General features: G+C 42.5%; 1 protein-coding gene across 12 annotated transcripts in view; it reads right to left on the bottom strand.

Annotated features, from left to right (window-relative positions):
* Window positions 1-21,560, bottom strand: part of MTUS2 (microtubule associated scaffold protein 2) — a 737,980-nt gene that overhangs the window by 117,965 nt on the left and 598,455 nt on the right. For all 12 annotated transcript variants that reach the window (XM_068267019.1, XM_068267015.1, XM_068267020.1 and 9 more), the window contains one exon: window positions 10,737-10,948. In XM_068267019.1, the coding sequence (XP_068123120.1) occupies window positions 10,737-10,948 (212 nt within the window). The remainder of the gene's footprint in view (window positions 1-10,736; window positions 10,949-21,560) is intronic.

The raw sequence follows: 21,560 nt of genomic DNA, 5'->3' as shown, positions 1-21,560 counted from the left end.
ACCAAACAATATGTTGGCACAATATAAATCAATAATCATAACAACATGTGCTTGGGTTCAACTACAACTAATATATTGTGCTGTCCAATCAGGTAAAAGGGACGCAGGGGCCCTTATGAAAAAAAAGGCGCCGCATATAGGCGCCTAAAAGCTGCAATTAGAGAAAGGGAAATTTAGACGCATGGTGTTGGCCACTATCAGGCGCCTGCCAGCGCTGAAATGTAGTTTTTGTCATGGCTTTTACTTTGCGGTTTAGATGTCAAATTTGGGACGCCCAATTAGTGACAATCATTCAATATTTCTGCACCCATATTTAACATCTAAGCCCCAATAATGCAGCTTTAAGTGTGTGTGTGTGTGTGTGTGTGTGTGTGTGTGTGGGCGGGGGGGGGGGGTGTTTAAGGGTTAGGGGATGGTAGGGTTAGGTTCTGGGGGGGGGGGGGGGGTTAAGATTAGGCATCACAGAGTGAGGGGTCTTAAGTTTAGGCACCACCAGGGAGGTCTTAGGGTGAGGCACCATGGAGGGGGGGGGTTAGGGTTAGGCTCCCCCACGGGGGTCTTAGGGTCAGGCACCACCAGGGGGGGTCTTAAGGTTAGGCACCACCAGGGGGGGGGTCTTTGGTTAGGCACCACCAGGGAGATCTTAGGGTTAGTAAAAGATCACAGAAAGCGCTGCTGTTAGGAAATTCCTGATAAAATAATCTTCATGTATTTATTAAAAACAACCTAGAAATCGACAACCTGTGTCCAATGACTTGATAAAGTGCTAATAGCATAAATATGCTGACAAAAAATATAAAATATAGAATATAAAAAATTTTGCTGTAACAGGTGGTTGTGCCCGTTTGGGCAGTACATGTACATATACTGCAGAGTGTGAACACTGCTATTTTCTGACCTGAGCAGGGGAAATAGTGCACCTGTGTCCCAAATGGAGACCTGACCAGGAATGTCCCTCTGTGGGTCTAGTGTACTTCCGTTGTTAATGCAGGCGGAGGAGCTCAAATGTGCATAGTGTCACTTGCTCTGTATTAATTGAAGATTTGTGCGTACATAGTCCTCAGGGTAAAGGCATGAACTTCCTGTATTCAGCAATGTTAATGCTATGACTTGCATGCATAATTGGATGAAATGAAACCGTCTCACCCGTCTTCTATCAGTTTTATAAGAGGCGCAGACCTTAGATCTTCATAGGAGCCGCTCAATCCTACTGGCCCCGGCCGGCGGCACAGTAGGAGAGACTAGACGGTTTCCTCACGTCGGGCAAGCGTGCCCGGCTCCCACATAGGTGAAGCCGCTGTTGGTTAGCGGTAGCAGGCAGCCAGACGGACTTCCGTGTAGGCGCTGGATGTTCACAGCCGCGTAGCTCCAGCTGGCCTGACTTCCCCCTGGTGGTGACGTCACAGTAACAGCCTACGCTGACGTTTCGAAGGGAACGCCCTCCTTTCTCAAAGCTGTTAGGGGGATCTCAGGCTTGCTTTTTAAAGGCTGTGCGTTCCCATTAATTTTACTCAAATGCAAATAACTCCAAATCTTTGTTAAGCCCATGTGGAATAAGAGAATTAAGGTTAAAAATCCACAATGTTTCTTTGCGGGACATTTCCAGCAGATAATCTCCTCCTCTCCATGGTCTCTTAACTTGCTCCACCGCACAGAATTTAGTTCCTCTAAATGAACATCCATGTTCCGTCTTGTAGTGTTCTGACAATGGATGTTTTTTACAGCCTTTTTTAATATTCGTACAGTGTTCACTTAACCTTTCTCTCAGGGTGCGTTTAGTCCTTCCCACATAATACTTAGAGCATGGGCATATTAGCACATAGATAACCCCCTTGGAGTCACAGTTGGTGACATCCTTAATATTAAATGTTTCTTTACTGGACATTGATTCAATTTCATATATCCTTTCCATTGGGGAGTTGGATTCTCTACAGGCTCTACAGAAGCCACACCTCTTGAAGTACCCCTCTTGTTTGCCCCTTGTTGTGCCTTTAACTGTTGGTGCTAATATATTGCCCAAGTTCTGAGATCTCCTAAAGATCATTTTTGGGTGTTCTGACAGTATGGGCATCAGCACAGGGTCTTCTCTCAATATGTTCCAATACCTACCCACTATACTCTGTACTTTTGATGATTGAGATGAATATTTCATAATGAGACTCGGTTGCCGCTCTTCCCGGTCCCCATGTGTCCCCCTCTCACTCAGTAGGTCCTGTCTGGCCATCATCTTTGCTCGTTCTCTGGCTTCTGCCAGAGCTTCTACTGGATACCCCTTCTGTTCAAACCTATCATATAGTACATCAGCCTCAACCTCAAAGTCACTTGTTTTGGAGCAATTCCTCCTGAGCCTCAGGAACTGGCCCCCTGGGATGTTCATTAACCACTTTAAGTGATGGCAACTATCAATATTGATAAAGCTGTTGGTGTCTACTGGTTTTAGATAAGTTTTAGTCAATATCTTATCTCTTTCTCTATATACTGTAAGGTCTAGAAAGTTAACCTCTACCTGACTAAAGTCGCCAGTAAATCTCAGGTTATAGTTGTTGTCATTGATCCACCTCACAAAGGCATCCAGGCTAGCCCTGGTGCCCTGCCAGATAAAAAAGGCATCGTCTATGAACCTCCTCCAGAGCACCAGGGCGGCTCCGGGGCCCTCCGGGCCGTGGAGACAAAACTTTTCCCAGTGGGACATATAAAGATTCGCAAACGAAGGAGCGAACCTAGTCCCCATCGCCGTCCCGGTGCCCTGGAGGAAGTAACGGCCTTCATAGGCGAAATAATTGTGTTTAAGGATGAATTGGATGCCATCCAAAATGAACTGCATCTGTTCACCCTTTAAAGTCCCGGCTTCCTCCAAAAAGAACTTAACCGCCTCAATTCCCCTGTCATGGGGTATAACAGTGTACAGTGAGCTAACGTCCACTGTACATAACCAGTAGTCCTCCTTCCAAGCATAGTTACTGAGAATTCTCAAAAAGTGGCCAGTATCTCTGATATATGCCGGGGTGTTCTTTACAAGTTCTTGCAGATAAAGATCCACATAATGAGATAAATGTGAAGACATGGACCCAATCCCCGATATTATCGGCCTCCCAGGTGGATCTTGCAGGCCCTTATGTATTTTGGGGAGATGGTAGTACACAGGGATTCTGGGGTGATCTTGATATAGATAAACATATTCCTCCTCATTAATGATCCCTTTAGATTTTGCGTCCTCAAGAAGATTCTTCAACCTCTTGAGGAATTTTACAGTGGGGTCCATGGATAACACCTGATAGGTGTCTTGATTTAACAATTGACGATTAGCTTCTCGATGGTAATTTTCTATGTCCTGTATGACTACCCCCCCTCCCTTGTCCGCAGGGCGTATCATAATCGAGGAGTCCCTCTGCAAACTCCTCATAGCTTGCCGCTCTATAGGTCTTAAATTGTCAATGAACTTGGTATTCAGTCTCTTGATGTCTTCTAAAACTAAAGTTTCAAAAGTGTTCATAGCTTTACTGGCCTCCTGGGTAGGATTAAATTTGGATCTAGCTTTGAGCCCTGAGTGTAGGAACTCATCTCCCTGCTCCTGAGTAACTGGCAAACTTTCCCCTGTTTTTTTAATAAAATACTTCTTTAGGCAAAGTTTTCTCATAAATTGTTTGACCCCAATGAAGGCGTCAAATTTATTCAGCTTGTTCCCAGGGGCAAATTTTATGCCACGAGCTAGGACTCCGTGTTCTAATGGGGAGAGCACCTTACTACTAAGGTTAAAAACCCCCCCGGTTCCCATCTGTGGTGGGTGAGCAGGTATCTCTAGTGTTTCTTGCGGCTTTTTGGATAACCCCCTCCCCCTCCTCCCCCGTAACCTGACTTTGGGTCTCTTTCTTTGACATAGTGATCCAATTTCTGTTGTTGGTATATTTTGTCGGGTGGGTTCTTTTTCTGTTGATACTGTCTGGTGATGCTCCTGGTTTCCCTCTGAAAATTGGGCGCTCCGTATTTCAATGCTGTGCGATAATCTAAAAAATGAATATGTGGTTTGGGGTTGGCTCCTAACGCACTAAATCTATTAGTGGTAGAAATAGTGGACAATGTGACAGGCGCTGGTTCCCCCCTATCCCTGACCTCCTCTCCTGGTTTATCAATGTTGGGAGGGGGTGTGCTGGCACTGATGACTGGATCTCTCTCTAGTGGCCCCAAATTCTCATGTGTAACTGGAATGTTGCTCACCTGGGTCATACTAAACTGTCTAGGGATGGTGGGGTCTAGGGACTTTGACTGTAAACTCACTGCTTGCCTGGGTTCGCTGCTTGCTGTGGAGTTATCACTTGACAGAGAGTCCACTGTACATAATTTGCTAACAATGGCCCTCTCTGGAGAGTGTGGAGATGTAATGTTCTCTTGAATAGTCTGTATGTCCTCCAATTGAGACGTTAGGCCAGGACGGATCATTTGCTCCCCCCCACCTGAACTGGTGAGCACTTCATTTAAATCAGTGTGTACCCACCCTAAGTTGGCCGGGATATCTCCACCGGCTGCCCCTGGTGTGGAGGGTACCAGTGACAAAATGCAGTCCGTATTAACTATAGAAAGAGCCTCATTGTGGGAATTGTCCTGCATAACTGGGTCATTTGGTTTGTCACACCCTGGATGTATGGCTAGTTGTTGTTCCTCCCCATACAGTCCATCCCTCTCAAACTTTCTTCTTTTTCTTTTGATTATGTCATCTTCCATATTGGCAAGTCTAACTTGTATACTGGCTTCTAAGTTTTTATAAAATTCGTTGTTTTGAAACGGTTCCAATTTCCCATATAATTGTCTTATATCTTCACCGCTTCTCATAAGTTGAATTTTCCTTAATTCCAAAATAAACTGCATGACTTGCAATGAGAAGCCATGGAACATCCGGTCCCATTCTAATTGGGCCGTTTCTGACTGTAAATCAAAGGACAATATTTTACTGCCCTCTAGACCTGGCAGGCACTTATCATGTGAGAGGTATCTCTCTAGCGTGTAAACCTCCCATAGGTTCTTTGTTTCTTGAGTTAACATCTTTTCTAATGACCGACAGTGAAATTTGATAGCATCATTTTCAAAAGGAATAATGGGTGCAGTAGTGTCGTGACTGAAGAATTTTTCTAACCTCTCCAGTCTATCTTTCCTATATTGCCATAGGTTGGCACTCGTGGTGACCTGTATTTCCATAGTGGGCTGCTCGCGCTGATGGGAAATATATGGGAATGAACTACGTAAAAGATAGCGCTGCGCCCACACCAGTAGCTGCAGACTCTGTATAGAGGTCCTACTAGACGGTTTCCTCACGTCGGGCAAGCGTGCCCGGCTCCCACATAGGTGAAGCCGCTGTTGGTTAGCGGTAGCAGGCAGCCAGACGGACTTCCGTGTAGGCGCTGGATGTTCACAGCCGCGTAGCTCCAGCTGGCCTGACTTCCCCCTGGTGGTGACGTCACAGTAACAGCCTACGCTGACGTTTCGAAGGGAACGCCCTCCTTTCTCAAAGCTTGGCTGTTAGGGGGATCTCAGGCTTGCTTTTTAAAGGCTGTGCGTTCCCATTAATTTTACTCAAATGCAAATAACTCCAAATCTTTGTTAAGCCCATGTGGAATAAGAGAATTAAGGTTAAAAATCCACAATGTTTCTTTGCGGGACATTTCCAGCAGATAATCTCCTCCTCTCCATGGTCTCTTAACTTGCTCCACCGCACAGAATTTAGTTCCTCTAAATGAACATCCATGTTCCGTCTTGTAGTGTTCTGACAATGGATGTTTTTTACAGCCTTTTTTAATATTCGTACAGTGTTCACTTAACCTTTCTCTCAGGGTGCGTTTAGTCCTTCCCACATAATACTTAGAGCATGGGCATATTAGCACATAGACTATTTCCCCTGCTCAGGTCAGAAAATAGCAGTGTTCACACTCTGCAGTATATGTACATGTACTGCCCAAACGGGCACAACCACCTGTTACAGCAAAAATTTTTATATTCTATATTTTATATTTTTTGTCAGCATATTTATGCTATTAGCACTTTATCAAGTAATTGGACACAGGTTGTCGATTTCTAGGTTGTTTTTAATAAATACATGAAGATTATTTTATCAGGAATTTCCTAACAGCAGCGCTTTCTGTGATCTTTTACTATTTTGAACTAAGGTTTGGGACCCCTATACAGAGTCTGCAGCTACTGGTGTGGGCGCAGCGCTATCTTTTACGTAGATCTTAGGGTTAGGCACCACCAGGGAGATCTTAGGGTTAGGCACCACCAGGGAGATCTTAGGGTTAGGCACCACCAGGGGGCGTTAGAGTTAGGCACCACCAGGGGAGCGTTCTGTGTGAAAGTAGAGTTAGGTAAAGCTATAGTAAAATATCAGTAAACTTTACCGATATTTTACTATGGAATCCAGAATTAGAATATCGCTAAATGTAGTGATATTCTACTGCTGGCAATCCCCTTTTTTTCCAGGTGCCTTTATTTATATGTATGCTTGTGCTGTACTTGTTGTAGCTATGTATAGGAGGCACAGTAGCTCTGTAATATGCACATGAGTTTTATATGTACCTTTGATGCACATCGCACATTCTCTATAACCGTTTTACTATAAGCGATGGTTCATGCATTTTGGGTGTAGAAGAATTCTTGCATAAATGACAGATGTGTGACTGGGCCCGAGGATTCTGGGGATGCAGCTGATTACACAGCACATCTCCATCAGAGTCATGTGCAACAAGGAACTCTTGTGGTTCTCGTTAGCCATTTGTTGGTTCAGTGGGTATACTATTATTACTGCAATATACTTTCACATATTTACTACATGTATTATGCAAAGATGTATAGCAATGATGCTTACATCTACAGTTCTTCTATAAGAGGAACTTTATAGAAAGATAGTAACAAGGGGAAAAAAACAAGATATTGCAAAGTGAGAAGAAATAGAAGACAGATCAAGAAATGATTGATTTTCATGTTTAGTTCATTCAATCATGTTTGATCCACCTTGAGCCTGCAGGCCATCATCGTTACTGCTCTCAGAAATGAAAAACAAAACAATACACATATAGTGGGGCCCTCTTCAATGCTGCTATGCTGGTAAAGATAATTTTTATATATGCTTGCAATAATTAACAAACTTTCCCTCCTCTCTGCTCACACCTCTCATACTGTGGATGTTCTTGGAGGGAAAGAGACAAGGTGAAATAAAGATCTTGGCCTATGCCGATGATCTACTCCTAACTCTGACGGACCCTCTTAATTCAACTATAAAATGCCGAGATAAACTTAATCTTTTTTCAAAATATTCAAACTTTAGATTGAATAAAGAAAAAACAGAGATCCTAAACATAGGCTGTTCGGTAAAGCTCATGGAGGAGATAAAACAGAGCAGTGAGTTTAGATATAATAATCATGTAATTAAATACTTGGGTATCAATCTTACCAACAATCCGGATTCTCTCTTCAAAAATAACTTCCTGAAAATAGTGAGTGAATGTAAAAAAAAATTGAGATCTTGGGACCGTCCATGTTTCAACCTAATTGGGAGGATCAGCATTATTAAAATGTTGATCCTTCCGAAGCTTATTTTTTTGTTGCAGAGCTTACCAATAGCCATCCCTAACATATGGTTCCAGAACTGGCACAAGATATTCCAGAATTTTATTTGGAGCAATGCTAAGCATAGAATAAATTATAAACTACTTATGAAAAGAAAAAATCAGGGCGGACTTGCCGCTCCAAATTTATACAACTATCATAAAAGTGTACATCTGTCAAGGATCCTGGAATGGAAAATAGAGACCACTACTGTTGTAGAGAATAAGATATGGCCACGGTTAGAGGAGGAGGAGTCAGATTTTGATCTTGTTTTTACTTGGATCATTAAAAATATCAACAAAGTATATAATTCATCATCCCATCCGCTGATTAAACCAACTCTGAAATCACTGCTTTGGATAACTAAAAAATGGCAAAAAAAAACAGGATTTTCCCCTTTAACAACTTTACGAGATAATCCAGACTTCTCCCCAGGTCTTGACCCAGCCTGGTTTGGTAAGCACAATATAAGCCGCGAAATACGTTTTGCTAATATTGGAGGAAACCCCACTTTGGGAATTAGACCGATCTTAGAATGCAACGACCAGATTAGTTCATGGGGTTCCTTCCAGATACATAGTTTCTTTTATAAATTTTACTCGCGGTCCGTTCAGATGAGGGATCTGAATATATTTGAGAAACATTTTTATCTGGGAAAAAAAATGAATAAATCAATTTCTAACCTATACTCAATTATCTGCGAGGCAGAATATGACCAGGATTTTCCTGCATATTGCAGGAAATGGGAAACTGAGCTGGGGTCCAGTCTGGAAGGGTTATGGCCACAAATATGGGTAAACACTTTTAAAATCCAAGATCCAAGGTTACAATTGATACAATTTAAAACAATTGGTAGATGGTACATTACACCACTCCGTATCGGTAAGTTTGCAAACCACAGGGTGATGTGCTGGAGGTGTGGACAGGGGGATGGAGGCACTCTACACATGTGGTGGCAGTGCCCGATAGTTAGAAAATTCTGGGGGGATTTTATCCTACTGGCTGAGAAATTGCTAAAAGAAAAATTTGCTCTTACACCGAAAGAAGCAATCCTTAGTTACACAGCAAAAAAAGAAAGCCCTGGATGCACTCTGATTAAAGAATATGGCACGATAGTTGCCAAAAGTATTATAACTAATAACTGGAAGAACCCGGCTAGGTTAGATATAGGAGAATGGCTTGTTAGGATGGATGAATTGTGTAAGAACAAGGATCTAGGAAAGATGGCTAGAGTAGAAGAAATATGGAGAAGTCTTATAGCTAATCTCGATTAGGTCTGTCTTGGAGAGGGCCTGAGCTGAGAGTTGGTGAGCTAAGAGTTGGGAGTGACGGGCGAGGGCTGTTTTGGTGGCTGGAGCAGGGCTGGTGGGTATTGGTATGTGATGGTAGACACCTGGGAAGGAGTGATTGATGGGATGACTGTGAGGGGCCCATTTGGGGCGTCCATGTTTGTTGGATGAATCTGTAGGATTTGGATACCTTTTAAAGAGAGAGGTTGGAGAGTCGAGAGGAATATATGTAGGATGTGGATGGGGTAAAGGTATATGAAGGATAAATGATAACTGTCGCAGTAACAGCCAGGTAATAGTGAAGAATAAGAGTTTAATGGGGAAGAAAGTCACAGAGATACCTACCTAGCACGTACTAATCTATAATGTATATCATACGATGAATAAACTATGATGATCACACATTTCAGTTTAGAGGTACGGCATGAAAAGAAATTGCCAATGCCCCATGTAACTGAGTACCCATGTATTTGGGTCTGTGTGCTAAGTTTAAAAAAAAAGAGAAAAAAAGAAAAAAAAAAAAAAAAAAAAAAAAATGACAGATGTGTGACTGGGCCCGAGGATTCTGGGGATGCAGCTGATTACACAGCACATCTCCATCAGAGTCATGTGCAACAAGGAACTCTTGTGGTTCTCGTTAGCCATTTGTTGGTTCAGTGGGTATACTATTATTACTGCAATATACTTTCACATATTTACTACATGTATTATGCAAAGATGTATAGCAATGATGCTTACATCTACAGTTCTTCTATAAGAGGAACTTTATAGAAAGATAGTAACAAGGGGAAAAAAACAAGATATTGCAAAGTGAGAAGAAATAGAAGACAGATCAAGAAATGATTGATTTTCATGTTTAGTTCATTCAATCATGTTTGATCCACCTTGAGCCTGCAGGCCATCATCGTTACTGCTCTCAGAAATGAAAAACAAAACAATACACATATAGTGGGGCCCTCTTCAATGCTGCTATGCTGGTAAAGATAATTTTTATATATGCTTGCAATAATTAACAAACTTTCCCTCCTCTCTGCTCACACCTCTCATACTGTGGATGTTCTTGGAGGGAAAGAGGGGGGGGGGGGTAGGATGTGGATTTCAGGCAGGAAGACCAATTCATTTGTGCCCCCTCCTTTTCCCCAGCCCTCCCTGTTTATTGGTTGAAGTTGGAATATCAACCAACAAGCAATGGGAGGCCGCAATTCAATAATGAAAGAGCGGCAGTTTAACTTTTATTTGCTGGCTGCACTACTGTTGTAAAACAATTGTCTGGTCGCTAGATACCAGAGTTTAATATGCCCCTGGATAAACAAATCTAGAAGCCATGGTCCCCTAGATAATTGGATTGAGTAGCCAGGTGCCTCAAAATACATAATACATAAAACAAATACAGTAAATAGTCACATGATTCCCGAAAGAATAAAGTAGTCACATCATGATTCCAGATAAAAGATTCAAACATTTCCATGCCTCTAGATCAAAGAAAGTAGTCATGTGCCTCCAGATAATTCATCAATTTGTGATACGCCCCCCAATAAAAATATTAAGTAGTTACAAGCATCAAGATCAAATAATAATGTATTGAAGTAGCCAGGTGCAACATGATAAACAAATTAAATAGCCAGGTGCGTCAATATAAAATAAATAAATAGCCCTATATATATAAATTAAGTAGCCATGTTCCCCAGATAACAGCATTAATCTGATCTGAGGTCTGAGTAACAGGGACTCGGCTGCTGCCTAGGGGCAGGCATGGCGCCCATGGTGCTGTGGAATCCATGGCACGAGCCCTGCCTACACCCCTCTAGATATGCCACTGAGTATAGGTGATCTTACAAATCAACTTTGTTTTCCTACCTTACTGAAGAAATACTGAGTTGTCACAGCAAACACTAGAAATCCACAGCTTGCTTTCTTAAACTCTTCCCGTATGAAGAGGAGTTCCTTTGATTGCTCATCACACTTCTCCTTCAGCCTGTGTGAAACGTGCCGCTCGGGGTCCCGGGCTGCCACCTCGGACTTGGCTGCGTAGCCATTCTTCACAATGGTCGGCTTCAGCTTGGGGTGTCCTGGAAGTCATAAGAACTATGTTCAGCTTGTAGAAGTGATCAAACATACCAGGCTGCTTCTGAAAAAAGTTTTGTAAACTTTTTGACTCACCTATAGCAGTCTAAAATAACCAGACTACATCAGAAGTACAGGTAAAAGACTTAGCAATAAAAAACGAAGTTTAAAGTGCTATGAAACTCAGCCTTTCCTCTTTGCTCTAAAAGATTACATACAGCATAAAATCTACTACTACTGCAAAGAAAAAAAAATTCATTCAAACAGTTAACACAGCACTTTGTTCTTCAGTGGAAAGCTTATTGCTTCAGTAGGCAGCTTCTGGCCACGTCTGAAGTAGTGATAACATAATCTTTTGTTTACAGTCCTTTGTCAGATACATTTAGTAAACATTAGCAATCTGCCAAAACTGAGCTCTCTCTGTTTCCTGTATGTGTGCAACTAAGAAGTGATTACTAAATCGATTTTAATATATAAATACAGCAGCTATGCAATAAAAAGTAATGGCAGCTTTCAGAGCAGATAAACTGTACTTTGGGAATTTGTAATTTGTAAACAGACAATATTACTTGTGCACGAAAGCAAATATGATAACTGTATGGGTAATAAAGAGTAGGAAAACACATGTTTATTGAATGTTATGTCAGAGTAATATCATACTTTAAAGAGGAACTTCGATGAATATACTGTACATTAATAAAATTAATAAAAAAAAATATTTTTATAATGAGGCTTGGAGGGTTGTCCCAAAGCTCCCAGGAAACCGAAAGAAGACAAAAGGAAAAGCAAAAGAGACCAGGAGCGGCTAGTGAAAACTGCAAATAACACCTTTCTGGATTAGTGTTAGGAGTTCTACTGAGGAAAGCAACCACTTTGAAAGCTTGCGGAAGGTTCCCACTTTAGCTAGGGTTTGCAGGCCAATAATTTAGGCTTCTCGATGCTTGGAGTTGGCACACAAACAAACTCTAAGATGGGGAGAAAAACTAATGAATGGAGATCAGACATTGGCCATGTGGCCACACACAGACAGGGCATCAATTTCCGAATCGATTAAGAACTAAGATATTTTTTGATTTTTCTTTTTTTAAAATCATGTAGCTATGATTCCCCCCTCCCTGCCGAATCCCTCCCACCCTTCCGATCGCCGCTGGTGATCAAACCCATCAGGAAATCCCGTTCTGAACGGGATTTCCTTTAGGGCTTCCCCCGTTGCCATGGCGATGAACGGAATGACGTTATTGATGTTGTGACGTCAGAGGCAGTCCCGAACAACCCCATTTGGCCAGGCTGTGCAAGGGGTCTTCGGGGGGGGGGCTCTTTCACAGCGGGTAGCAGCGCATCGGCGGCGATCAGGTACTACATGCAGCTAGCAAAGTGCTAGCTGTGTGTATAAAAAAAATTGTCAAAATCGCCCCACTAGGGCCTGAGCAGTCCACTGCGGCAGTAATGGACGAGCTGAGCTCGTCATTACCGCCAAGGTGAGACATTAAAAACATGTGGAAGATTTGTAGCTCAAGTAAAGCAAAGGATCTTTATTGTACAAAGTTATGACTACGCATTTTTCAGGTTGGTCTTGCTTCTTTAGGTTAGTGAACAATGTGTCAGGTGGCTTCTGTGAGTAAAGCACGAGGTGTGCATGTGTCTGTGTGTGTCTCAATGGACAATGATTTTACCTCTCTGAGTGGTGAATTCCTCAGTTGTTAAAGAGAAGTGCTTAGCAAACATTCCTCTCACTTCTCTGAGAATTCTCTGCTATGAGGAGCCATGCTGAACTTTCAGTGGCCAATATGAGAGAGTGTGAGAACAAGAACACCAAATATAATATACCTGCTCCCCATTCACACCTGAGACCTTGTAACGCTAAAGAGTAACATGATCTCAGGGAGGGAAAATGTCTAATTAGGCAGAATGCTGACATTCCTCACTTATGGAGTGGGGTGTGCTGCTTTTGTTGCCAGTGGTTTAGATGTTAATAGCTGTGTGTTGAGTTATTTTGATGGGACAGTAAATGTACAGCATTATACAAGCTAGACACTGACTACTTTACATTGTATCAAAGTGTCAAATCCTCAGTGTTTTTCCATTGAAAAGTATGATAAAATATTTACAAAAATGTGAGAGGTGTAGTCACTTTTGTGAGATATCGTAACTCTGATATTATAATGTCCTTCACACCTTATGAACATTGGAATATAACAGGTAAGCTGGGCAATACGTTTTATGTTCCTAAATATTAAGGGACTATATGTTTACTGTGACAGATCATTTTATATATGCAAATTAAAAGTGACATTTTATATGACTAATTCTTAGTGCCCCAAATAAATCCTGATATTAGTTTATCTAAATGTATCAGTTTGAAAGTAAGCCAAGCCATTTCACTTAGTGCAGACTTAAATTGGCTCAATTCCAGGCTCCATACCATTTTCAGTAAATTTGCATGGAAGCCAGAATTGATAGCATGTTATAGACCATCTCTCGTAAGATCTTTCATAAGATCTTATAAGTCATAAGATCTTTCTTGGTGAGATATCCGACCATGCAGAACAGCCTAATACTGAGAGTACTGCTATTTGCCTGCGCTTTCCACATGCAGAGTGCTGAAATATGAGTACTGCTATTTGCCTGCGCTTTCCACATGCAGAGTGCTGAAATATGAGTACTGCTATTTGCCTGCGCTTTCCACATGCAGAGTGCTGAAATATGAGTACTGCTATCTGTCTGCGCTGTCCACACACAGGGTGCTGAAATATGAGTACTGCTATCTGCCTGCACTGTCCACACACGGGGTGCTGAAATCAGTTGGGAGTCATCCTGAGAGTACTGCTCTCTGCCTGCACTGTCCACACACAGGGTGCTGAAATCAGCTAGAGCCTTATCCTGAGAGTATAGTAATGCTATCTGCCTGCGCTGTCCACACACAGGGTGCTGAAATCATCTGGGAGTCATTATGAGAGTACTGCTATCTGCAGCGCTGTCCACACACAGGGTTCCAAAATATGAAAACTGCTATCTGCCTGCGCTGTCCACACATAAGGTGCTGAAATCAGCTGGGAGTCATCCTGAGAGTACTGCTATCTGCCTGCGCTGTCCACACACAGGGTGCTGAAATCAGCTGGAAGTCATCCTGAGAGTACAGTACAGTACTGCTATCAGCCTGCGCTGTCCACACACAGGGTGCTGAAATCAGCTGGGAGTCATCCTGAGAGTACAGTACAGTACTGCTATCTGCCTGCGCTGTCCACACACAGGGTGCTGAAATTAGCTGGGAGTCAGCAGCAGCTTCCTGCCATCTGATGCATTTACAGACCTGTCAACATGTAACAACACTTCACAGTGCCTGCAATATGCCCCAGACTACATGCAGAGGAGCCTAAAGTATTCCAGCAATGGGGAAATAAATCATTTTGCAGTTTATATAGTGATATGGGGCAGTAAATTCAAATTCAATTAAAAAATATGTGACTGGCCAGTTTTGTTTTAATTATTATTATTATTATTTTTTTTTTTTAAGAGGCAACCATTAGGTGATCCCTATTTAAATGATGCACAACAGAGAATTAACCACATGGCGACATTTTTACTTCTGTATAAAGATAAGGTATGCACACCCACGAATCAAGCAACAGCTAAGCTAAAAGCCATTAATGTACCAGGGTGCTAGGTATGATAAATAGGGCCTTTAGCCCCTAAAAGACATAAGAATATATTATAACCCGCACACCAAAATTTCGTTGCAAAAAATCTTTGTATTAAATATATATTTAAAAAGTGAAAAAATCTCATATACAAACAATGTTACACAGGCTGAGACATACAAAATATATACTCTGTCAGTAGTGTTACATCACAGCAGTATCTTAAACACATTTGGTATTGCAATCATGTACAGTAGTGTATATGGCAAACAAAGAGCAACGTGATGCTGGGGATGCCAAAACAATAACCAGCTGTGGTGTTAACACAAATAGATCCCGGAACTGCAGTGGAAAAGTCCTAATAGAGAATATATGCAGTGAGCTGAGGAGCCCGGGATAGCACAGAGTCTATGGCAGAGTATCAAACGTCTATTACCCTGACAGCGCCGTTTCGGATCAGAGATCCTTCGTCAGAGGGTCATAGGATGCCCAGGGAATGCCCAGCACTCCCTGGGCATCCTATGACCCTCTGACGAAGGATCAATATCAGCCAAACAGACCCCACTGATGATCCGTTTGTGAAAAGGAAAAGATTTCTCATGGGAAAGGGACAGGCCCGGATTTACATCACAGGAGCCTAGAGGCACAGGTGTCCTGGCAGCCTAGACTTCACTCTCCATGAACGTACAAACCCTCGCCCATCATAGCTACAGGTGTCCCTTCGTATTAGACAGCCAGAAGTACCCTTAGTATTAAGTAACTAGAGGTGTCCCCATCTGAAGGGAGATCTAATCAGTGGAATGCCGAGAGCTGGGTGAGTAACCTCTCATTTACACTCTGCTGGGGGCTCTGCACAGGGAAGGAGGGAGGCACTAGGGGAGGGGAGTGAGCCGCTTGTATACCATCAGGCGCCTGTAGGCATGTGCCTACAGTGCCTTATGGAAAATCCGGCCTTGGAAAGGGAGCATCAGCTACTGATTGGGATGAAGTTTAATTCTTGGTTACGTTTTCTCTTTAATGATTGTTGACTGATAGCTAGCATGACACTGGTGAACAAGCGCGCTGTGCAAACATGCTTCTTGGCTGTAGCTGAGAAATTTGTACTGTTCATTGGTGGGGCATGTACAGTAAGAGTAGCTGCTGGCAAATGGAGTCAACGCAGTGGCTTCATTAGGTAAAAAGGTTTGGGTCTCATGCCTCCTCCTCCTTACAGAACGCAGCGATGGACAGCAAGCAACAGTGAAGCGGGTGGTGGAAATACCTGATCCACGGCCCCACACCACTCAGCTGCAGCCACGTATTGAGCAGCCGCAGCATCAGGTCAGGACAAGCCTCTAATAGGAGAAACGTGCAACTTGCAGGGAGGGAAGAAGACTGAACCTCTGCACTAGTGTTGGTGAGCAGTGCAGGACCAGGTATGTCTGTCTTCTGGCCAGCTGCATTGTCGCTCGCTGTCTGTCTCTGGGGTCTGCTTGTGTTCATAAGAACAACCTCAGCAACAAGAAGTTTTGAATCAGGATGAAACCATTTATTGGCTTACTTAAATATATATTAGATTAAGCTTTTGGCTTTTGAGCCTTTGTTGCTTTTACTGATGGCTAACACGGTACAATATTCTACTGCTATTACTCAACAACAAAACATATGTAAAGCGTTTTTCTCCCATTGGACCCAAAGCACATAACAAGTGGGGTGCCTAATGGGGAAGGGGTGCATCCTGAAATGATGACTGCCTGACTCTAAACGAGGGGATGTTGCCTACTGATATTTTTTGTTAGGTTTAGAGAAAACTCATTTTATATGGAGGAAGGTGTTTAATATGACGTTTATGTTAAGGGTACAAGGATATACTGCAACAAGTGCTGCTGCCCTAAATCATCTTAAATCCTAGCAACAACATTGGATTAATCTGAGCACTGCGCTTATTCAGCAAGGATGCTGGGAAATGTAGCCTGGCATTCATTAATCGACCTGTTACGTGATCGCATCTGATTGACCAAACCACCAGAGAATAGAGGAAATGAGGTGTGTGCAATTTGCTAAGCATATTTGGCACATGAAACAGGTATTTTGTCTCCCACTCTGCTTCTATTCACTGTTTCTATCCATTGATCAACCCCCCCCCCCCCCCCCCAAGGAAGAAAAAAACAACTTGTGCAATGTTGAAGTACATTTATGGCATTTTTATAATGAAAGCAGTGTTTCCCTTTAAATTAGATTTCCCTATTGATTCCTACATTATCGGTGCAGCTAATAATGGATGAGAAGCGTTGACTTAGCAATAGTGGATGCAGAGGTTGTGACTGACTCCTTTAACTGCTGCTTGGTACAATGTTGGTAATGATCACCTGGGGGTAATCATTAACAAACACTTCCCTTCCCCTACTTACACCTCTCTGGTACTGTGGATGCCCTTGGCAGGTTTTGATGCTCTATATCACTAGTTATATACAGAGAACTTGAGGGAACCAATGAAAAACTTGCATAGGGAACATAAGGCCTAATGCACGAACCAATGGTAAATTTGTTTTGTGAATTTTACCAGTACTGCAGCATGTCACACAATTAGTGCAAAACGCGTTGCGAGGATAAAATGCACACTACAATAGTGTACACCACTTACGCATACTGTAGCTAGCGCATGTTACCCAGTAACATGCATTGTGCTGATTGCGTAACTTGCATTACTCCCATGCCATCAGTATTGGTAAAATTCCTGTGTGCACAGTAAATGTTGTTCTCCAGGCCCATAGTTGCTTAGCTACACCACTGATAAGGAGCTCGTCCTCTGATCCAGAGAATGAGATCTGCAAATAGACAGTGGACTGGGAAAGACCTACCTCCGTCACTTGTTGTCCCAGTATACTGAGGGACTGTAACTAAACTCCACACTCTCAAGTCCTGCCTGACTTGGGGTGGATTTTGGACTGGGTAAATGTTGGAATGTGTATTTAGCAACAACAGTCAATTGTTAAGATGCATTGCTAGCTATAACCACAGGGTGGCAGTGTGTTTTAGTAGCAAAGGTCTTTCACTACATCCTGTGTCAGAAATGTGAGTTGTGAATGAAGTTGTTGTATTCTTGGTGTGTATTAGCCAAGAGAGCCATTACCATAAGGCTGAGTAATATCTGTTTCTCCTGCATTCTACATTGCTGGGCACTAAGAAGCTAGATTATAAAAGCCTTCTAAAAGTAAACATATCTGCTAACCTCTTATAAAACAATAGCAAGGAGAAAACAGGTCAGTTTCCAAACTATGCTAGTTTTGCTAAAGAAAACACACATTTTCTCAATATAAATGATACAGATTCCGACTATTTTTTCTTTACAAAGAGCAACAATTTTGAACTTTGAACTAGTTTTATTATACTCTACTAATTATTTAGTTAGACTAGTGGCACTTTTGGCAAACTGCTAACGACGTTGTGCCTTCTTTCCATCTCTCCCATGCTAGGGCTTATTCCGGGCCCTCTCTCCTGGGTCAGCATATGCAAGGTTAATCGATGTGACAGCAATGATAACAACAGAAATTACTCAGCTATCACTTGCTGAACTACTTCTCGGTGCTCCATGCTCCTCTCTGGGACTCCGCTGTCACATCTCTTCACTGGGCTAGACAGACGTGCTATGTTCATATCTTAGTCACAACTTGCTCTGAGAACATTGTGTTTTTGCACTGTTACTTTATTCATCCACGTAAACCAAAGTGGTATTTTTTTATTACTTTAAAGAGGCACCGGAAGGAAAAATAAAAGACTGTAACACATTATTCATGATATGCAATTCTACATTAATTTCCTGCTTTCAGCACCAAAAACACTTCCTTTAACTATATACTGATTTATACTAGTATGTAACCACACCCTCTGAGTTATGTTTAGCCTAGGCTATGGTGTCATGTATCATTCCCCTCCCAGTGCACTCTAAAGCTGGCCATACACTAGGCCGATTACCCGCCGATCGACAGCAGATTCGACCACTGGGATCGAATCTGCTGTCAAATCGTTCACACTAAACGCTACATTTCGATCGGTTTCGTCCCGAAATACATTGGTCCCGCTCCGTGCGGTAAATTACCGTCGATCGCCCGCGGGTAGGGAGCGCATCGCTAGCGGCGTACGATCGACGCAGGTATACATTACCTGAAGCTGGCTCCCGGCATCTTCTCCGCATCACCTCCCGGCTCCCAGCTGGCATCTTCTCCGCATTACCTTCCGCATCACGGCATCCGTGTATAACTTCCTGTGTCACGGCAGTGGCAGCGGAAGTACAAATAGAGGGCTCTCTATTTGAACTTCCGCTGTCACTGGAGTGACAGAAAGTTATACGTGGATGCCGTGATGCGGAGAAGATGCCCGGGACCAGGCTTCAGGTAATGTATGCGGGGGCCCGGGGGGCGACAGCGGCAGCTCAGCAGATGGTGAATCGGTTTCAGGCTGAAATCGATTCACAATCTGTTTGCAGTAAAGGCAGCCATACGATCCCTCTCTGATCAGATTTGATCAGAGAGGGATCTATCTGTTGGTGGAATCTGATGGCAAATCGACCAGGGTATGGCTACCTTAAGAGACCCACATGCAATTAACTTTTTCTCCTGAGTTTCTCCTAGATTATATTTTCACAACTTATGAATATATGCCCTTTAGAGACACTGTAAGCCCCTATGGGGTACCCACCTCAGGAGGGGGAAGTCTCTGAATCCTATTGAGGCTTCCCCTGTCCTCTTCATCTTCGGGAATTCAGCACTGTAAGCCCCTGAAAACTGGCGGCGCAGGCACAGTAGGGGCTTCAGCGTGTGGCAATATTTACCTATCCGCACTCCAGTGCTGGCGCAGCACAAGCTTCCCCTCGTGCTGGCAGAGATAGCCGAGCCTGATTGGGTTTGCTCTACTGCGCAGGTGACTAGCGCCTGCCCAGTACAGCAGACCCAATCGGGCTCTGGCGGAAATAGCCGAGGGGAGGGGAAGCTTGTACTGCTCCAGCTCTGGAGGTAAATATTGCCACATGCTCGAAGGCTGTGAATGCAGGATTCCTGAGGCTGAAGAGGACTGAGGAATAATCATTAGGATGCAAAGTCTTCCCCCTCCGAGGCAAGTACCCAATAGAGGCTCTTTTTTTCTTACAGGATTACTTTAAGCAAGATAAATACTCCAATAATTTTGACAGTGCTTTTTCAGCTACATTTTCAAATGGTACATTTTCAAATGCAGAGTGCTGAAAAAATGTTTTAAACAGAACATGAATAAATATCTCATAGGGCACACAGGGCCTGTATTCAATTCACTTTTTTTCTCCTATTTTTTCTCCTAGGTGATAATTTTTCATCTTCTGTTTAAAATAACTTTTTAGCACTTTACAATTGAAAAAGTACCAACAATTAGGAAAAATGTTCGATCAAAACTATTTAGTGTCCGAATTAACTTTTTCTCCTGAGTTTTCTCCTAGTTGATACTTTCACAACTTGTCAATAAAATTCCCTTTAAACCACCAGCAAGCAAGAATATATTTTTTGCCTACTTTTTGGTACTTTTTTTTAGAGCAGAGTGTTGAAAAGTTATTTTAAACAGAAGATGAAAATATCTCCTAGGAGAAAACTTTGGAGAAAAAGTAAATTGAATAAGGGCCTCAGGTGTTTCTGTTCACTTTGGAACACCCTACAAACAAACAACCGTTCCACAGTGATGAGACAAGGAAAATACCGCTCTACTCACAGAGGGGAAACAGTGCTGGAACAAGGGCTGCAAAGCCCGAGCACAGTATCAAATAAGCGAAGGTCCGCACAATGTCTCCACAATCCAAAGTTTATAAAGGACATATCCCAATCAGATAAAAGAGTACTTGACTGACATGTTTCGAACCTGCACGGTTCTTAACCTATTTTGGTTCCTGGACGTAGAAACTACGTCCAGGAACCATGCGCGCTACCGCGCGCTCCCGTGGCCGATCGCACGCGTGCACGCGCACTCCCGGCCACGGATTCGGTAGCCACGGAATCAATGTATCGGGCTATGGTGCCCGATCACTGATTCCTCTCCCCCGCTGAAAAAGCGACAGCTTCTCTCGGAAGCTGTGCTTTTTCTGGCTGTTCCCTCCCCGATGCGTCACTCTAAGCGTGTGTTACGCTTAGAGTGACGTAATGTAAACAAACTCATGGCCGCCATCTTGTGGCCAAAAAGTAATACTACAACTGAATGTAAAAAAAAAAAAAAATTAACACACATTTACATTATAAATGTATTGTTTACCTCCCACCCTCCCAAAACTACCCAAATAAAATGTTTACTATAAAAAAAAAAATCATTACAATAATAAAAAAAAAACATGTAAATATTTACCTAAGGGTCTAAACTTTTTAAATATCAATGTAAAGATGAAATATTTCTATATTTTTTTTATTTTAAACTTGTTAATAGTGATAGATGCAAAATGGAAAAAATGCACCTTTATTTCCAAATAAAATATTGTCGCCATACATTGTGATAGGGACATAATTTTAATGGTGTAATAACTGGGACATATGTGCAAATACAATACGTGAGTTTTAATTATGGAGGCATGTATTATTTTAAAACTATAATGGCTGAAAACTGAGAAATAATGAATTTTTCCATTTTTTTCTTATTCTTCCTGTTAAAATGCATTTACAGTAAAGTGGCTCTTAGCAAAATGTACCCCCCAAAGAAAGCCTAATTGGTGGCGGAAAAAACAAGATATAGATCAGTTCATTGTGATAAGTAGTGATAAAGTTATAGGCTAATGAATGGGAGGTGAACATTTCTCACGTGAAAACGATGGAACCTGAATGGGTTAATCATAGCCACTTTATGACTCACATCAACAGGACTATATAGAGGATGGTGGGCAAAACCAGGAGTGGTGACAGACCCACCATGCCCAAAATGGGCGGGAACCCAGGGTCTGCACCCTCTAAACTGGTTGCCACATCAGCCTTTACAATATAATATGTATACATTTAAA

The sequence above is a fragment of the Hyperolius riggenbachi genome, chromosome 2 (genome assembly GCF_040937935.1).
Source record: "Hyperolius riggenbachi isolate aHypRig1 chromosome 2, aHypRig1.pri, whole genome shotgun sequence".
Taxonomy (NCBI): domain Eukaryota; kingdom Metazoa; phylum Chordata; class Amphibia; order Anura; family Hyperoliidae; genus Hyperolius; species Hyperolius riggenbachi.
The sequence above is the reverse complement of the archived record's forward strand: the minus strand, read 5'-3'. Positions and strand labels throughout refer to the sequence as shown.